Here is a 20806-nt window from a genome sequence, read left to right as displayed (position 1 = left end):
GTCAGGGGGAAGGGAACGACCTCTGTCGATATACCCCCGCTGTACGTCTCACTAGGTCCTAGCCCACTGCAAGCTTAGGGGAAACGAACAGGGAACGGTCGAGACTGCTGTATTCCTCAAAACGTTTCGATAGTCCCCTGAATGACCGAAAGTCTGACTTCGGGACAGGGGCCCCATGTGCAGGGCGACTAACAGACCTTGTGGAGATAACCACATGCACACTTCTCTCTGGGGATACTACGCACTGTCTCCCCTAAGGCCTTTATGGAAAACAATGATGACGGGAAAGGATTGAGAAATAACTCGGGAGACGTACCTGTCTCGAGGCGAGTTATGCCCAAAGCCAGCTGGCTTGGGACCCGTCTATGGAGTCATAATTAAATGCACTGCTTTTTTTTTATATTAACTAACTGTAAAACAGAAGTAATAATAATAACTCAAGAAAGCCGACTTGGCTAAAAAGGGATTGCACTTGATCCCGCGAACCCGCGATTCATGACGTGGCATGACAGGTAGGCCCTGAGACGGGGCTCATTGGTTGATTAAATCTTTTAGTGTTTGAGCCTGTCGGCTGAATAAATATGCACATGAAGTAGCTATTTGGGTAAGCGAATGAAGTAGACTGAAAAGGCAAAGTGCATTGGGCAGTACTAATAACCCATGAAAAAAAGTTACGATAACGATGTCTTTTTTGGGGGGGGGGGGGTTTTCATTGTTTCGGCAGCGGTTTCTGGTGGATTGGCCGAACACAGCTTCGAGTTAAGTGGAGGTACCGATGCAGGCATTTCGAGTGACAGAGTTATTCATGTACATAACATCATAGATGCTTTTGACGGGAATGAAGGGTGATTTTGGACAGGTAATTTAGAAATCATCAAGGTAACTTGGATTAAGGGGATAAAAGTAAAATGGAGAAGTTAGAAATCTTTCAGGTTTAAAACAAATAGGGACCTGATTCTCATTACTACACTGTATCAAGGCAGAGTCATATCTTCTATTTTTTTCTAAATGAGGGCAAGTAAAAACTCGATTTTACACTTGTTGGTAAACCCATGTTGACTACTGTGATATTTTTACAGTCTATAGAAAGCATGATGATCTCAGCTCCCCGCTGGCATACATCACTCAAGTGGAACAAGATAATATGCCCACCTCGGATCAGTCAACAACTGTTGAACAAACCTGTGCATTGTCTACAGCCAAGATGCCTGCAAGGGGAACAGCACTTGAAGGGGTTATTCACCACATGTGGCATTTATATTTATGGCAATTGGATCAATTACAGATGTGCACAAGTACACCTCTAATGAATAATGACTCTTGGGTATCATTGTTGTTTTGGACCCACGGTCACCCCAGACACTAGAATACTTTCATTTGAAAAATGGTTGTGCTTATGCCACAGCAAACTTGTGAGAGACAGCTCTATGGTGTAAACATCTAAAGTCTGTCATTTGTCATCTAAAGATTAGATACTTTCAGGGTTAAGATAAGTGAACAAATTCTTGTTCCCGTACTCACCCATGGCGCTGGACAGCTCCGTAATGACATTGCTGCTTAGGTTTAGCCTCTTGAGGGAGCTGAGCTTGTACAGGCCTTCAGGGACCCCGCTGAGATGATTGAAGGACAGGTCCACATCAGACAGGTTGACCAGGGCATCCATCTGAGGGGGGACATTGTTAAGATTGCGCTGGGTGTTGCGTAGGTGCAGGCTCTGAAGCTGGGTCAGGGAGGTGAGTTGTCTGTGGAGATAGTGAGCAAGGCGAGGGAAGAGAGTCAAGTGGATGAAGGAGAAAATCAAATAGAAGTGTTCTCCACAAGTGGTTTTAGCAGGGTGGGCCAACCTGATACAATGTTATATTGCCCCTCTCTCTACACCACCACAAGCTCATATTTTACCCCTTGCTTGTTTTTTTTTACATCACCCACTGTAAATTTGAGTTTCATGACATAGATTCCTGATTTAAAAAAATATGTAAAAATACCCGCAGTTTTAGCTAATACTTGGGCAATTCCGGAAACTTGGACGTTTTTTTAAGCATCCCTGGAAGAACTGTAATTCCTGAAAAATTGATTGTAATACCGTTCTCAATAAGTGCGACAGGTCCGAAAAACCCCTCAGGTCCGAAAAACCCCTCAGGTCCGAAAAACCCCTCGGTTTCGGACATACTTGGAACAAGTATATTTTTCATTTCTTGTGGTCCTATCAAAATCGCTTTGAAGTATTTAGTCCTTTAATGGAAACTGATGCAGTTTGATTTGTAAGAGGGACCAAACTGAAGAAAACAATCAAAGAAAACATTTTTTTTTATGTTTTTGGTGAAATTGACCTACATGTATGTTCATGGTTTCAGACATACGTGTTTTTGGTTTAGGACGTATAAATGTGGGATACAGTTTTCCGGCGCTCGTCTCCGGAAGACCACTTTGGCTCAGTGGAGGGAGGGTGGTTAATCCAACAGCCAACGTGCTGTTAACCGACCACAGGCCAAGACCACATCGAGGCTTGATCACATTCACGAACGAAACCTACACTCTTCGGTTTGCCTCTCTCAGGTGAAGATCTTGTCAAAAAACACTTACTAGTACGTGAATTATAATGACAAACCTCGGCCGCCGGTGGCGACACCCGACTCCAGATTTTACAGGAAAGTGCCGTAAACCATTTCCAGACTGGCAGCGTTAGCCTACATCATCCGATATTCTCGAATTTTATCCTGATTCCCAACAGTTTCAGACGCGATGGCCGAAATTTTGCTTATATATTTAACTTTATTGAACCTTTTCTTTTTATAATTTTAAAACTTCATTTTATATTCATTGCTTTTTGTTTTTGCATGTGCCATTCAGTTGGAGAACCCCTCGACAGAAAACATATTTCTTTTGGGTAATCCTTCGGGAGCTGAATGGTTCGAAAGGGGTGTTAGAGAGGCTGTATATGTGAAACGGGAGGAGCTGTCTCTCAACATAGGAGGGGGTCTGCGCCACTACTTGGCAGGGACCTACAGTTCAGCTATCAAGAAGATCCCTCGACGTTTTGATAGTTCTTTGACCCCGTCACGGGTCATCAACCAATTGCCGCCAGAAGATCAGTCGGCCTGAAGAAGCGTCCGGGATAGAACGTGAAACCGTCGCAAGTTTAAAAGTAAGTCCAGTTGACTAGATTATATTATTTCAGTGTGATATACAAGTATCAATATCTTATTTTGCAGTCAACTTTAAACTTCAGGTAAAAAGCTCATTTTGAGATCTCGCCAAGATCTTTCCAGACCACACTGAGATCTAATTTGCCCAAGAAATAAGTAATTTTAATCAACTTGAACATGGAAACAAGCTATCTGTTTTCCATGTTTAAAGTTCCTCGTTTAATTCTCACTTAACTCGTATGTTACGTTCTGTGGAATGCATTAGTGTGTGGTCTTCACTACGACACAGATGCAGGTACCTGTGCATGTATGTATTCATGCAGAGACAATTGCACATATAGAAACTGACCTGAGTTGTGCATGAAGGAGTGGGTTGTTGTCCAGTATCAAGGTCTGTAGATTACCAAGTCGTCTCAACTGTGGTGGGAGTGTCTCTGTTGAGGATATTCAGAGTAAACAAGAAAAATTGACAAGAGTGACATTTGAACCTGTTGTCAAGTTGTTGTCCGAGTTAATGGGGATGTTTTCATTGAAACTGTACACAATTCATGAGTTAAAGATTTGTTAAGAATAACTCAAGGCTGGTAATATACAAATACAGCATGGTTTGAGGGGAAGTAGTGGGAATTACTGGTTCCGAGGTGTAAGGTCAGCTTGACTACTTCCCTACCTTCCAATTCACGAAGGTACAAATTGCAAATTACATGTATGCGATGCTCAAATCTGTCCGCATGGTTCACAAAGAAAAAGAAATCACATCCAGTGTGGAATATATGATTTCTATGAGAAAGTTTTTGGATAGCATTTGCGCACATTAGCTATCCGCGTTAAACAGCTGCAGTTCTATGTCTTTATATAGGTCATGATGAGTTACCCAGAATTCCATCCCCACTTCCTTCACAAGATTCTGTGAAGCTCATCAGCCCTTCCCACTGCCCTGTTTGCAGGGCAGGGGGTACAAACAAAAGTTTCATTTTGCGTAAAAACTGCTCACTGTATGACGTCTGTCCAATCACTCTTTTATATTACAAATAAGTTTTTAATATTCGAGATATAACAATAAATCAACAGAAAAAGGACTTTATTTTTGTAGCAGATAGGATCCGACTGTCAACTTTTCGGCAAGACACTTGATGAGAAAACACCTCAGAAAAAAATTACCTTTAATTGCTTGACATTTATCAGTGTCTCAACCGGAACGAAAATAACGTTCCAGTTTCTTGGGATTTTTCATCGTCTTGGTAAATTTTCTCCGAATCAAGTGAAGTACCATTTGAAAGAATAAAGGAGAATGCCACTGTGGAAGACTTTGGAGAGAAAACCCTGATAGAGCCACTCTTTTCTTCTCAAAATTGAAAGAAGTGTTTGAACAAAAATTGAAGAAGTGTTACTTAAAGAGTAAAGTGTGAGTAATATAGAAACAGAAAGGTTTGAACTTAAACAGAAGAGAAAATTGATAAAACTTAAAGTAAATTACGACTTGCGAATTTTGATGTCAAATTGAAGATCTGGTTATTGATAGTGAATCTAAGAAACAAATTGTGCATTTCTGAGATTGAATGAAGATCTTGTGGTTAACGTTTCAGAAGTGAAAGTTTGAAACTTCACGGGTAAATTGGTGATTCGAAGTTGTTACTTGTTGCAAGTTGAGAATTAAGGTTAATAGAAATAATTACAGTGGTAAAACACTAAGGGTCAAACAAAGAGTGTTTGAGTTAAAGATTCACAAAATTTGAAGGAAAGTTTAGAAATTGAAAATTTGAAGAACAAGTAAGGAGTGAAGGTTTGAGAATTGAAATATTTGAAGAATTGATAGACTTGATAAAATTGATTGACACAATTGACTTGAAAGTGACCTAGATTGGAACATGCCGCTATGCAGAATTATGTAGACACAGCTTCAATGCATCTAGATATCATGAGCTATTTTACCAATTAGATTTCTGGAGACATTATTTACTGAATTTTAGAGTCTAAAATAATTTTAGCGCAACTCATGTAAAATCCTCTTTCTAAATGTGGCGTCCATTTTATAACTTTGAAATTGTAAATTTGGTAACGAACACTTGATATTTTAAAACTTTTCTGCGCCCAAATTCCATTCGATCAGTCGAGTGTAATTTCATCACATAGTTTTGGGAACTTGTAAATTTAGGTAGTAAATAAGAGACCTTTTAGGTGAATCTATTTTGAGAACCCATAAATCTAGTTGGCCCTTTTTTTTTTTAATTTGTTTGTGTCCCTATGCACTTGTTGTGTTGACTTCCCCCTTAAAAATGTCCGTAGAAAAGCTCTAAGAGGTAGTGTGACACTGACCAAGCCTCTTTTGTTGATGTTCAATCCTGCGATGAATAGGGCAAAACATACAGTCTGGGGCCAATTTCATGGGGCTACTTAGCACAAAAGCATGAAAAGTCTGCCTTGGCAAGACAGGATTGCCAACCAAATGTCCATATGATGTATTAGTATATTGTTTGTGATTGGTATTCAGCTGTTGTTTGCTTAGCATGAAAATCACATGGAGTTTTGAGTGGTAACCTGCTTTTACTAAGCCATACTTTTTTTGTGCTAAGCAAATTTTGTGTGCTTAGCAGCTCCATCAAATAGGCCCCGGGTAATGAGATACAGATCAACTCCCCTGTGTTCACTGGACCTAATCTGCACACAATCGTACTCTGAGGAATGCAAAGGAACGCAGTAGTATCCAAGAGTGAGTCCAATGGCATGCTCACGCGTCCGGACTCACGTGTCCGGACCTGTTCTGACGGGTTGGGATGCGTTCCCGACTTTATTCGTGGTCCCTAAGACTGCTTACAAAATTCAATTGAATCCCCAGCTTACCAAGTTTGTTGTCACTTATGTTGAGATAGATCAGATCAGTCAGGTTGATAAACAGCTGTTGAGGAATGCTGGAGATACTGTTAAACAAAACAACAAATTTAAGATATTTTACTCAAATGTCTGTGGTAGAATGTGACTGCGTACATCGTATGGGTAGACGTGCTTTGTATTGTGTGTTACTGGCTGTCAAGCTTTTGCAGTGGTCAGATCGACCAGATAAACTGTAGTGCTGGGGAAAACTGTCAGTAAATACATGTCATTGCACGATTGCATTATTACATTTCTGTAGCTGTTGTGGAATGTGTCTAGAGCTCGGCAGAGTCGTAAGTTTGATATCATGATGTGGTTTTTGTGTAACTTTATTGAGTGGATTTGTGACGATTTATATCAGGGCATATTGAAAGTGTTTCAGATACTCATTGGAATTGTAATGCTATACAGTATCAGCACAGGAAAATACTGTTTCATGTTAGATTACAGTGGGCATGTTTATGTAGTGTGTCATGTAATGTATTTTGTTTAATGTACCTGTATTTGTGTATATAAGGATAACATTTGTTTGTTGTATTTTTCAGATTAAACCTCGACTTGACTGAGTTGACTTGATAAATCCCTGTCAGGAGTGAGTGACCAAAGAGTTGTTTCCAAGCAGCAGGCTAGAGCAGAAAATCTAACAATCCACCACCGAGGGCTCATTTGTTTGCACTATTTCCCAACAAAAACATGTTGTTTTTGTTTTACTATACCTCATAAATATTCATCAGGCAGCTGCGGTATTTCATTTGTCCATTGCACTATGTTTTTGATCGAGCAGTATTTGGATAAAGTGAAACATTATTTTAATGTAAGGAGACAGACAGAATAGAAAGTTAATTTTGTGTCATTTAATAACTTTAACATTGAATCACGCAAAACACTGCATTTATTTTTATTGTGTAAAATTTCACCCACTTCCTCCTCGGTTAAAATCGCAAAGCGAGCACCACCGGTCGCCATTTGATGTACGCCGTAATGGACTGGCACATGCAACTGTCCGGTTGCCTGATGAATATTTATGAGGTATAGTAAAAAAGTCTTTCTCACACTGATTGGCTACAGAACACAACTGTGCAACTTAACACAGATTTACTGCGATAGGATTCCCTATCGGGAACTCTATCCATCGCAGCTCAGAATTTGATATTTTTGGCTGTTTCGGAACACACTCCTAAACTGCTTTGTTTTCATTAAGATGTTTTTTATTTTAATTTGAAAAAAAAAACTTTGACATTATACATAAGAGGATACTGGGATACATAATTTAGGACTTGTAAAATTCTGTTAGGCAACACAACAATCAGGAGCACAGGGACTAGTTCAGTCACAGGCCTCAAAAACCAACCAGACTCAAATCACTGGACTTGGTCCAGTGAGTATTTTTTTAGCAGTACTCTACTCACTTGTTGTGGTTAAGATTCAGTACCAACAATGACTTGGCCATCTCAAGCTCCTCAGGTATTCCAGACAGCTGGTTGTAACTGAAATCCTAAATAGAAAAAAGGTTGATTTTTTTATATTTTTATGCAAGCCTACAATTATATAATGGTATACCCATAGAGCTTATTACATTACTCGAGCGCTAACTCCTCATTCTTACGTGCGGAGATACTTTGAAGCCATCCTGCATATTCTGCACTTTTTTTATTCATGTGCGTGTTTGTAGAACACAATGAATTTTGATGGAGTGAATTTTGAAAGTGTACTCTACATGGAAATGCAACATGCAAGTACAACATACGCAAACAAATTAGGCGCATTGTGGACGATGAGGTGAAACCGTGGTAATGAACAAAGCCTGGTGGTCACTGCAGATCGGTGCAGTCTGATGAAGGTACCACTTGAGTGTCACTTCAGAACACCGGAGCTTGTCCTCTGAGACAGAGGAAAAGGACTTTAAGTCAGAAACAAAGATATCAGGCGGGGAGAACATCGCCGACTGGTTCTTCTTTAAGCGTATTCTCAATTTATCATTTTTTAAGGGTTGGCGGGGGGACTTTGCTCACCCCGCCCATTAAATTTACAGCAACATGACCTCGCACCTCTTTAACTCTTTCTTTCTTTTTTCTCTCTTTTTTTTTTTTTTTTTTTTTTGGCTTTTCCAGGGGGGACAAGCGCCCCCCCTGCCCCCCTCGCGATGCCCATGCCCCCACGTGATCGAGTCTCAACCAATCAGAAGCTATCAACTCTCCAAGGTATTTATTAATATGATGTATAAATTGAAAAGTCAAAAGTGGGGGTTATTCCTCATTAAAAATTGGAAGGACACAATTGAGCTATATGCTTACTACCGGTAGATATTATCCACACTGCGTAGTCATCAGCACTGGCTCAACCCATGACAGTGATTGTTCATTTATTTATTGATTTATTTACTATCGGACAAACAAGATTTAAACATTAAAAGCAAACAGTCCCGAGGATTTCCCAAAAGCGAAACAAATCACTATTTAAAGGGATCTCCAGACAATAGGTAAAAAACAACATAAAACAAATATATTCACATAAACATAATAAATAGACAAAACAAAACATTGACAGAGGACAATTTTAAGACAACATCTAGTCATAAACATACAAACAAAAAAACAAAAATATATATGTCAGTTCTAAATTTCACAAGAGGAGGGCCGCCCCACAATAAAAAATAATTAGATACATGTATATTTAAAAATACAGAGGTAAAATTACATGGATAAAACCCAGGGCCCCATAGGCCAATATTATGTTGCGGCCATCCTGATTTTCTCCCACCCAAATCAACGCAACCAAACACGGGGACGGAAGGAAAAACAGACCGGGTCCCGCTTGCACAAAAAACATCACCACTCAGCACCGTCACCGGACACAGGGAACACGACTGAAATGGTGGCAGCATGACAAAGTTCTATATTACTGTTGTGGTTTAACCTTTTAAAAAAGGAATGTTATTATTCCAAAATGTGGCAATGTATAACAGTTTTGCAGTTTGTTGAGTTGATGGCTTGGTCTCTAACATCAACAGGCAAACTATTCCACACATATGGAATATTGTTGGAGGATTTTGAAAGATTGAGGCAATGGTCACCCCTCCACTGAAGAAATTCAACAAACAACGGATGATTTAGGAGGATTGAGGCTGAATCAATTTTTTACATGGTAGCAATTTGAGGATTTAGCAGGGTAAGGATGATTCCTAGCCAAAAGGGCCTAGGGTTAGGGTTAAGCAGGCTCCACTGGCCAAATGTAAGGGCCCACGAGTGGAGAGCCAGACTTAGTGGCACCATCCCCGGCCCCTCTCCCGAAACTTTCTGGTTGTAGAGAATAGTATAGGACGATTGGACGATGTCCACCATCCTTTGGTAGTGTCATTGAAATATGTAGACTTCACTGTATGAAAAAATGTGGGGTTCCCACCAAAATGAACTCAAACGATCTTCATAGCCCCAATTAATCTATTGAACAAAACATACATGGCAGTCATTTTGAAATCCAAGATGACCCCCACATGGTACAAAATGATACAATGGAATTCCTGCTCAGCAGGTCAAATCTATGTAAACATAACTGGGGTTGGGGGAGGCATTATGTGACCCCTCCTTAGTTCCATATGAGATGGCTGATTTCCTAAAATTAAGCAGTAGTATTGGTTGACTGGTGTATATCTACAATATGACATTACAGTCGGCTCCCGTTATAACGAGGTCCGATGGACTTTCACAATACTGTTGTTATAGCCGGAACCTCGCTAAAACCGGAGCGCAGTTTTCCCCATTCGTTGTGCACAAGGTACGGTACATGTGCGTGCGTGTTTTAATCGTGTAACACACGTCTGAAGACATGAAAAGATGGTCATTTGTTGGTATGTACGTCTGTTATTAATGTATATTAAATACAAGCTGGTTTACCCGATCATAGATCGGGTAGGGCATAGTGTTGGGGATGAAAATGTGGGGAGTTAAATGTAAATGGGGGATATAGTTGGGGAGACATGCAGTTAAAGAATAGCAATTTCTGTGGTGTGATCTGAGGCAATTTCTGATCACTAAAACCAATTTGAGCAAAAGATCATCTGTGAAAGTTTTGAGTTTTGAGTAATTGAATCAGCTACATGTATTCTGAGCAATAGAATCATTATTGTAGGCTACAATATTTTTATTCGGGGAAGGAAAAGTGTGGGGGGAGACCAAACAATGTCCCCCTCAAAATGTGTGTGTGTGTGTGTGTGGGGGGGGGGGGGTTCCCCTGTCCCCCGTCGATTTACGCACATGATAATTATGTACCATGGCAACTGTCTGTAAATATTGCCGTTGGTCTGTTAAATTGGCTTTTTGTGAGGCAGTCGCATGTGGAAAACGTAGTGAAAATGTTACTGTAGTACACAGGCGAAGGCTGGTTGTACAGTTTGACAATTAATCATAATGCAATAAAACGTGAAGGTGTCATTTAAAATGAAAATGTTGAGTGTTACCCAAAAATTACAAACGGTCTGAATCATGGAGGAAGGTCATAATTAAGTTTCAGTATTGGACTCTTCAACAAACGTAAACTTGAACTTCTTACAATTTGCGAGACCGTCTGCGATGCAACTTTTATTCAAGTTGGTTAAACCATCTATATATAAGAGCAAGTTTTACTTGGCCTCCGAGAAATGTTTGCTTCTGAACGGATCCGAGACCGCGGCTTCATGTCCGTGGAAAAATGTGGGTGTCTTCCGCCGGGTCGGACACTTTTTCGTCGATGTTTTTGTGACTTCGTTTAAGATCGCGATATTTGAAGCAATGCATCGATCCTTCGTTGACCCGAAACAGGCCCCCGAAATTATAACGCGACACTGAATAATACGTGGCGGGCAGCGAACTCACAACGCTCAGCCTTGGTGGTGGAAGCATGGAGCTGTAAACACATTATGGAAGCAACAGCACTCTATCACGCGACGTCACATGCTTGTGCTTCAAATAGCGAGCACCGTAGACTCAACCTCGTTTCCAGGGTGTGGAGCAGGCTGCAGTACGCGTTGCCAGTGACGGTTTTACGCATAGCCAGGAAGTACCACGCAGTGTAGACTTTCGATTGATCAGACCGCGCTAGGCATACTAATGTGTAGTCCTTCTGAATATTCGTTGCACTCGGCACAGGGGCGGCAAGCGAAGCATATGAAAGAATAGGGACACTTGGTTGCCACGCACCATGGACAAAAAATATTTTACCAAGGTCACCCCATACTAACGTTTGGTGAACGCTTTTGCAGAAGGGCCGAGTAGAACACGTAAACGAAACCCCTACGTTGACCTCGCTGACCTCGCACTTTCTAGACACGCAGAAAAGCCAGCACGGGGGGCGGCCAGGCAGTCAACGTGAAAGCGCACACGACGGCAAATTCCTGTGCAAAATCCAGTCACGAAAAATCGAAGAAACGGATCGCCGGTCCGTACGGGAAAATTAGGACGACCCGAAGCGTCCGACCCGGCGGAAGACACCCTCCGCATTTTTCCACGGACGTGGAGCGATTTTGGGGCCGCGGGAGCCCGCGGTCTCGGATCCTTTTAGGAGCAAACATCGTCTCGGGGGCGAGTAAACTTCTCTCTTATATATATAGATTTAACTGATGGTGATGAATAAATGAAATAAATAAAATACCTTTAAGGGAACATTGTTCAATATTTGAGGACCTGAATCCGGAGGAAAAGGCATCATTGCTGAGAAGAATCAGGCAAATAGGTCACTCGCACAAATCGTGCCGAGTGACATTTTGCTTTCATTTTGCATTTGCTGGAATCGGGCAAGAGAGGGCGCCAATACATGCATTACTTCCGGGTTTTAATGACTCCTGATCCTTAGATGCCTTTTGGTTGTTGACTTTTCGGAACAGTTGGGTATTATTGTTTCTGAAGGGATTCTTTGAAATTGTAATTATTTCGGTTAACTATAGCGCACATTCGTGCCAAGTGACATTTTGCTTTCGTTTTGCATTTGCTGGAATCGGGCAAGAGAGGGCGCTAATATTACTTCCGGGTTTAAGTGTCTCCATGTGTAATTTCACAGCAATTGGTGATTATTGTTTGTCGGGAGGGATTCTTTTAAGTTAATAATAATAAATAAACAAAAGTAATAATTTCGGATTAACATTTGTACAATGTATATGTGATGGGGCGTTTGAAGATCTTGGAAACCTGTTTTCATTGGGATTGTTTTTTCGGCGGGGCCGGAGGGGTTCTTAATTTGTTTAAGATTTTTATTTTTTTATTCTTCGGATTAACCTTTTTTGGGGGCGGGAACCACGGTATGTTTTAAACTTTATTTTTTCAAGACAGACTGAATTATCTCTTTTTGGAAGTTGTGGTGGCTCTGAAAAGAGCCGTTTGTTTTGTGATGCTGTGTTCTTTACTACGTATTTTTTTTTATAGCCACAAGCCAACAATAGGGAGCAATTAAGCACCCGATGTTCGGGCGGTAGTACTAAAGGCTATTCCTTACAATGTTAACACTTAACTCCTGAGCGCCCCCTATTGTTAGTTTGTAATAATCTAGAAACATGGTACCGCAGTCGTAAGCAAACTTCAAACCTGGTCACGCTAAAGGGAAACCGCAGCGGGGGATTAGCGACTAGACCAGCCGTCCACTGCGCCGATTATCACAGTCCCATTGAATTTATTTGAAAAGATCGGCGAGATGAAATAACGTTGGGTTGAAGTCTTTACAAAGGTACATTGATGGGTGAAGCTTAAGTGTGTTGCTTGAATTGGAAGACGGGAGCATGATACCCGTTTCGGGACAAAAGGTCTGTCGTTGACAAGCTGCAATGCCCGTAGTTTTGAAAAGATGTCGTTGTAAATGGGTTGAGAACAATGCTTTTCCTCGCATTGGGTCAGCCAAAATCGTCGTAATAGCCGAAGTCTCGTTATGTCCGTGCACGTAATAACCAAATATTTCCCCATAGTAATGTACACAAATTGATCGGGAATGGGAGAATGTGCTCGTTACATCCGGGTTATCGTTATGACCGAGCTCGTTATAACGGGAGTCGACTGTATTTGGTTGCCCTGCAGTGACCACAAGAGGGTGCTTTACTATAGGTTTTTCCAGCATTTTGGGCATACTTTCACATTTTTTCATTCAAATACTTTTAAATGTGGTACAAAAAAATTCTTTAGGTCAATATGTATCCTAATAAACAATTTTAAATATCCAAATTCCAAAGTCAATGCAAGAGGCCGTTACACCCACTTTTTGGGTAAAAATCACAATTTTCTGTGATCTTGTGGCAAAATATGAATTTTTCCAACAAGAATCGGCACTTACGAAGTAGTTATGGTTGTGTATAGATGTTTTGTTATATTTGTAAATGAACTGTTCAAAAATTACACTTAAACAAAGAAAATTATGAAGAAAAGGTGAAAAACAAAACAATTTTTTGTGCCAATGGCAGTAATATTGGATCCCTAGTATGCCTTGTAGTTGATCATGTGGACATAAATTAATTTATTGGATAGTTGACTAAAGTGCATTCTGATGGGTTAATAACCTACCGTGTGACCTTATTTTCATTCGGGAATCTGAAGTGCAGCATGCAAGAGCGGATCGTGCTGTGTCAGTGACGCGTGACGTCATGTTCGCTTATTGGTCAGTTTAAAATGGACAGTGTGCCACGGCTAAATACTGTACAGAAAATGGTAAGATTACATACTGCATTTTTGTCCATAAAAAGGCACCAGTATTGTCTCCAAAAAAGTGAAATATGTTATCCAAAATTCAAAAATTCAAAACAGTTTTCAACTTTTGAAAGCAAGCGTGTCATCTCGAAAGTAAACACGTTTAATAAGAGCCAGAAAACAAATCACCGAAAGAGCCTTGCAATGCTCTATGGATAAAAGGAATGCAACAGAATATACCGATAAAATGAGGTCAAAAATGTATAGTATTGGTACATTTACTTGAGCTTACCACAACTGTGATGTCATCCAAGGTAAAGATGTCATTGGGTATACCAGAGTTGCGAATCTTGTTATGTCTGACGTTGATGGTGCGTAGACACTGCAGGGTAGGCAGGTCACCGTGAATCTGGATCAGATTATTTCTGGCCATGTGAAGATGCTCCTGGAATGCAGGCCAATGAGATGCCAAGAATATCCGTCAAAGGTTTCCGAAAATCAATGGAGTTGAAAAGTGTAAATTGTTATGGGAAGGGGTAATTGAAAATATGTTAACAAAGCCGTAAGCAAATTTGATTCTGTTACACACCTGTTCTTAAAGGAGAAACATAAAAGTTTGTTCATCCTTGCTGAATATAGCCTAGCTTGCACGGACTAAGGATGAACACTCGTGCCAACATTACAATATAGATTATAAATAAAACCAACCAAGGATATATGGACATTTTTTGCTAGTCATCTTAACACAATTAATAACTTGGATTAACTTAAGTTAATTAACTTGGATCGCCATTAAAAAAAAGTGGATAAAAACAAAACAAAACAAAACAAAATCAGAAAAAAATGCCACTTTTGATGGCCAAAAGAAAGTTTTAAAATTGAAAAAATCAGAGATTCACATTTGTTGAGTTGCAAGCGCAGATTAATCAAATAGACAGCTATTTCATTGGACATCACCCAGTTAAGTTGTGCAAACATTTGTAAGAACAGAAAAAGGATCAGAATTTTATAGTCTTTCCAGTACAGCCATTTGTTTTCTTTTCCAAGAAAAATGCATCTTTTGGGGATGATAAATTGCAATATAGGCCTACATGTTCATTTTTTTGAACCAATTATTTCCGATTTGATGACGTCATCAGTTAAAATGTACAAAGTGAATACTGAACTTTTGAAATTTGGAAATCATCATGATTGTTAATTAATAACACCTACCCGGTAACTTCCAGTTTGATGACGTCACAGTATTTGGAAGCCCAAGGTCAACATTGGAACGGATATCATTTGTTCTATGAATATAGTTTTTAGATACGGATCTAATGAAGGATTTCAATTCAAACTATAACCATGTTTGTAGACAAAAACATGGCTGTTTCGGCATTTTGTTATTGTATTTCTATGTCATGTTTTAAACTGATAAAACATAAGTGTGCAGTAGAAAATTGCAGAGTGATGAGGACAAATAGTTGTGCAGATATACATGCAGGCCGTAGAAAAATGCAAGTTCAATGTGACGTCATTATGACGTCACTTCAATTTTCATCTATAACACATCCCGGTCTAGGTACATACAAACTTTCAACCCAATCAAACCTGTAATTCAAGGAAGGGTTACGTGATTTTGCACGTAATATCTACATGCTCATTGCTGGATCGTATGTACTGCGTGCATGGTCTTGCTGCACAGTGCACTGGTTCCGGCAACCAGAAATTCAAACACCGTAAGCAGAACAGACGGAAACCAGCTGCACTAAGGGGCCATGATGCCACTTTCATTGACCAATAAAAAAATTAATCATCATCATGTCGGGATCGCCTGGGTTGTGACGACATCACGAGCCAGTCCCTGAGTCCTCTTCCTCCAGCTGTCTCGATCTACCATGCAGGTGCGCAGCTCCTCTGCAGATGTGAGATCAGTGTCCCTCTTGAGCTGGTCCACAAAGGTTAGAGTTCTTCTCCCTCTTAAGGCAGTGCCCTGGGTGGGCTCCCACAGTATGGTTGGGTGGGCAGCAAGCTCAGGGTGGCGGACGCAGTGGCCAGCAAGATTAAGACGACGCTGTCTGATCTTGTGAGTCACTCTCTGCATGCCGTTGTAGAGGTCATCATTCCTCATACGATCCTGCCACGATACGTTGAGGGCTATACGTAGCATGCGAGTGTAGCATCCATCCAGTGACTTCTCCTCCTTGGTTGTGAGGGTCCACGTCTCTGCACCATAGAGTAGGACGGACTCAATCGTGGAGATAAAGAGCGATCTTTTGAGCTTTGTACTGATGGCTGACGTCCATACATTTTTCATGCTGTGAAGTGCTGACCATTCCAATCCTCGTCTGGTCTTGATGTCTTTTCCGCTTGAGTCGACATACGCTCCAAGATATTTGAAATAGGACACGATCTTCAGCAGCGTGCCGTCTCTGGTGTGGACGGTAGCGTCAGTCGTGTTGTATGCCAGCACTTTGGTCTTCCCAGTGTTGAGATGTAATCCCATCTTCAAACATTCTTCCTCCACCGAGAGGAGAAGGGTACGAGCCTGTTCCACAGTGTTTGAGATCAGTACTATTAAAAAATTAATAAGTTTTTGCTACATTTATGTAAGTCTTCAACTTGAGTTGTCCTTCCTTACGTACATTATGTATGTGTTTTTTGTGGTTTTAACATTCATACATGTATTACATATAGCGCGGCAGGTTGCATTCATGTGCATGGTGTGGCCAGTCAACATGTCATTTCATGCTGCTAAGCTGATACTGCCACCGTGTCTGAATAATGGGCGCACATATTATGGGCGATCAAGCCCCACACGTTTCCTATTTGACCTTTACTTCCAGGGTTAATGGAAGCATGGGCGTCGCAAGGATTTTTTTTCCGGGGGGGGGGGGGGGTAAAGCACTTTTTCCCCTCAAAATCCTTGTATTTTGTGATTCTCAATTTATAATTTTTTTCGAGGGTGGGCGGTGGACATTATCCCACCCTGACCCTGTTGACACCCTGGAGACACCCATTTAGTTAAATGTGTATTAAATTAATAGCAAAAATGACTCCCCGCCCTCTTTTTCTTTTCTTTTTTTTTCTTCTTTTTTTTTTTTTTTTTTTTGCATTTCCGTGGGGGGGGGGGAAGCGCCCCCCTTTCCCCATCCTGAAGAAGGCCATGGATGGAAGTGCAATGAAAATTAAATATAACTCAAAAATGGAACCATATTACTACAGACTTAGTGAGGAATGCCAGACACACAAAACAGCATGATGATGTCATCGCTCGGAAGGGCATACCTTCAGCGGCCCATCAAAGGACAGTTGAACTTTTTCTAATTTAAAATCCATTTGTCAAAATGTTACCACATTGACCCCTAGATATTTTAAGGACAACCGCAAATGACTTTGCAAGGTTTCAGAATCTTCATGGTGAACATGTTTCCTCTCTGAACTAAATCAGTATTCAGTTTGCACACTTTTACCGACGACGTCATCAAATCTGAAATAACGTCTACGTGTACATAAAATGTTGAAATTTATCATATTCCCAAAAGATGCTTTTTATTCCAAATGAAAATAAAAGGTTCTACTCTAGAGGCTGAATTTTGTGAGTCTTTTTTCTGTTCTGACATAAAAAAAGAACCGGGCAATGTCCATCGAAATAGTTGTCTGCCAGATAACCCTGCATTTGTAACTCTACAAACGAGAATCTCTTGTACATATTTTTTCCCTTGGAACCTGAAAATCTGTTATCCAAGTAATAAAAAAAAGGGCCTTAAAATCTAAACATTGCAGCTGTAGCCACAAACTACCTGACAGTGAGTAGAGTTTTTATATACTATTTTGACAGTCTGATAAGCCAAGGAACAAGTTAATATGTGGAATCCAAAATATTAAGCTTACCAGCTTTGAAAGTGACGACAATTCATCTGGAAGCATTTCCAAACTGGTTTTGTTCAGACGCAACCATCGTAAGCTGGACATATCGGCAACATCTTTTGGGAAAAGGTCAGACTGTAAAACAAAAGATATGTGTTGCATATGAACATACTTGTGTAAATTAATGGTAAAAAAGGCAGATAACAAAAAAATGTCGTGTTTTTGATACTATAATTTCATTGGTCTAGCACGACCACGTGTCCATTCCATCAAAACAACCACTTGCTCTATATTAATTCAAGATTGAAATTATTTGGTCACTTGAAAATCACCCCAGCTATAAGTGTGACTGCTAAATAAAAAAAAAACTACATTGAATTCTATTCCTTTTGAGGTCTAGTTATCCAGTAATCATGGTAATTCGGGAACGAATTCTGACGATGTTAAAAAAGCATGGCGTCTCTGATATTTACCAGACTGTTTCCCGGCCCCCCTAAAATAGTCACAAGGCCAATGAGGTCAGGGAACTAGACTAGAGCTTTAATCATCCACTGAGTGTGCGTCAACTTTGGCAAGGTGCACCGCGGCTGTTGCCTGTCATTCCAAAATCTTTGGAGTTCTCTGCAGTGAGGTGCGCCCTCTTGTGTGCGCTCTTCACGCACAGCCATGTAGTGCATCCAGCCAGGTACTTCAGAGAGCTCCAAAGATTTTAGAATGACAGGCAACAGGCGCGGTGCACTTTGCCAAAGTTGACGCACACTCAGTGGATGATTAAAGCTCTAGTCTGGTTCCCTGACCCCATTTCCCTTGTGACTATTTTAGGGGGGCCGGGAAACAGTCTGGTAAATATCAGAGACGCCATGCTTTTTTAAAACCGTCGGGATTCGTTGTCGAAATACCATGATTACTGGATAAGGCCAAATAAAACAAAAACATGTTAAGCGTCCCCGCCCACTTCCTTTTTGGAGGACGCCTCCTCTTTTTCCTTTTTTTTTGGGAAAAAAAAGCACAAATGTCGACCGATCCATCGTAAAATCAAATACTTGCAAGTCAGAACTTCTAATTCAGAAGTTCTAATTCAGAACTTCTAATTCTGTATTTGTCACTTTCCACATCATGCAGTCGACCCTGCGATCTCCAAACCAGCCTTGACGTGGACAAGAATGCCCGCGCGGCAGTGTTTTGTTATTCTTCTAAAACCGTGCTGGAAAACTATTAAAAACACTGTAAATATGTTTAATTCTCTTGTCCAGCATGTCTGTTTCATTTTTTGTATCTTAGAAGTGTAAAAACTAATGGTTGTCGGCTATCTTGAGGGAAAAAAAAAAAGCCCCGCCTCCTCCATTTTTTTTTAAAAACCCGGACGTTAAACATGTTTTTTTTTTTTACTTGGCCTAACTAGACCTCAAAAGGTACAGAATTAAACGTTTTTTTGTTATTTAGCAGTCATACTTTATAGTTTTGGTGATTTTCAAGTGACAAAATAATTTTGATCTTAAATTGATTTTCGGCTCCCCTAGCAACAGGAGTATCCATGCACAGACCATATACATTTTGTGACTGTTAATACAGAGGAAGTCCGGTATTTCAGTCACATTTATGGGACTGGTCTAGTCAGCTGGATGCTACTCAAGCTAGACTCTCCATAGACTTTGTACACAATCGCGGAAGTGGTATCAGGTTGCAACATTTTTTTCCTTAGAACTTAGAAGGCACTTCGGAAAGATTCCCATATCTGGCCATCACTAACTTTTCCCTTCAATCACTATCAGCCATCAAAAAGTGATAATAAAATGTTCTAAAAAGTCAAATTTAGCAGGGAAAATATTTGAAGTATTTGCAAGCCTGTAGTGTAGGGCCCCTGTTTTCATTTGATCAAAATCAACTTTACAATCAAAAGCAGATTTTCTCAATTCTAATGACACCCGTTTTGCAATTTTGAACAGTTTCTTAGGGTAGAAATCACTATTTTTCTGCGCAGTTTGTGCCTTACAATTCAGCGCGCCATGCATGCTCATGGCACATCGCGCGGTGATCGCCATCTTCATTTTCGGGTAGCGTGTTGTCGCCACGATGTCATCGTCATTTTTCCCAAAAATTTCCCTCAAGAAATCACCGAATGTTCAATATATCAGGGAATTTTGTATAGTCATACAGCAACGTGAACTATAGTTGGGACCGCAAAATAAAAAGATTGGAGTGGCCCAACTATAGATGGGCCCCCTTGATGACTCCCAACTATAGTTGGGCCAGCCCAACTGTGGAACTACAGTTGGGACCGTCCTGGGACGATTCCAACTATAGTTGGGACCGATATACCATAGTTGGGGCGTAACATAGCCCAAGTTGGACGAAGTCTTCATTGCATTACGACTGACGTCCAGGATGACAATTCTCTACATAAGACCACCCAAAATTTTGACCAGAGTTTTTTTATGTTTTACCTCGTTATAGAAGCTTATTTCACGCCTACATACTCTATGTGTCCTTATCTACATTGGTCCGGGGGGTTCAGGAATTCCATATGTGATGCTGACCGACGTTAATCAGGAAAATAAACTCTAAAGCAACGTTAAACTTGTACGTGTTTGTAGACTCTTTTCATCAGTTTCTCATCACCGTACCGCGTCGTACGAAAGCGCACATGCTAGCGCCCTCCTTGGTTGGTTTTGGTGGGAACGTGCAGTGACGTCACTCCAGCCAACCGAAGTCATGAAAACACTCCACCAATGACCAAAGCCGTAACATGTTTCTGGTCACGGTCGCTAAAACATGCCCAGTCAGTGGATAGGCGACCGCGCTTACAAGTTAGTGCGCATGCGTTTAAGGGTGGTTACTTAGTCTGGTTCCATTTAGACATGAGCGTCGGGAATAATTGTCAGGTCTGGGAACCAGACAAGTGGTTACTAAGCAAATCGCACGCGCACGCGCACTGCGCGTTCACGCTGCACGCCACGGACGTACGTCATGCATACGACTAGACTCGACTCGGCGGTGAGAAACTGATGAAAAGAGTCTACAACAATGTACAACATGTAAAAGTTTAACGTTGCTTTAGAGAGTTTATTTTCCTGATTAAGGTCGGTCAGCATCGCATATGGAATTCCTGAACCCAGTGGCCCAATAGATAAGGACACATAGAATACTACGACGTAAAAATTGGCTTCTCCAACAAGGTAAAAAATATTGAAAATATTGGTCATACATTTTTTCGCCCGGTTTTGAGCACTTCATATCCTGGACTCCCTCCGTAACGTGATGTGTCAAGAAATATCAGAATGTCAATTTTGAGTGTCATTTAGT

At 40.7% G+C, this 20806-nt stretch overlaps 1 protein-coding gene across 2 annotated transcripts in view; it reads right to left on the bottom strand.

The window, feature by feature from the left end:
• LOC119735021 (protein flightless-1 homolog) overlaps positions 1-20806 on the bottom strand; it is a 70641-nt gene that overhangs the window by 49158 nt on the left and 677 nt on the right. For both annotated transcript variants that reach the window (XM_038208700.1, XM_038208701.1), the window contains exons 2-7: positions 17528-17638; positions 13947-14099; positions 7427-7512; positions 5988-6064; positions 3496-3580; positions 1522-1742 (exon numbers count right to left, since the gene is read on the bottom strand). In XM_038208700.1, the coding sequence (XP_038064628.1) occupies positions 1522-1742; positions 3496-3580; positions 5988-6064; positions 7427-7512; positions 13947-14099; positions 17528-17638 (733 nt within the window). The remainder of the gene's footprint in view (positions 1-1521; positions 1743-3495; positions 3581-5987; positions 6065-7426; positions 7513-13946; positions 14100-17527; positions 17639-20806) is intronic.

The sequence above is a fragment of the Patiria miniata genome, unplaced genomic scaffold, assembly GCF_015706575.1.
Source record: "Patiria miniata isolate m_02_andy unplaced genomic scaffold, ASM1570657v1 HiC_scaffold_28, whole genome shotgun sequence".
Classification (NCBI taxonomy): Eukaryota; Metazoa; Echinodermata; class Asteroidea; order Valvatida; family Asterinidae; genus Patiria; species Patiria miniata.
The sequence above is the reverse complement of the archived record's forward strand: the minus strand, read 5'-3'. Positions and strand labels throughout refer to the sequence as shown.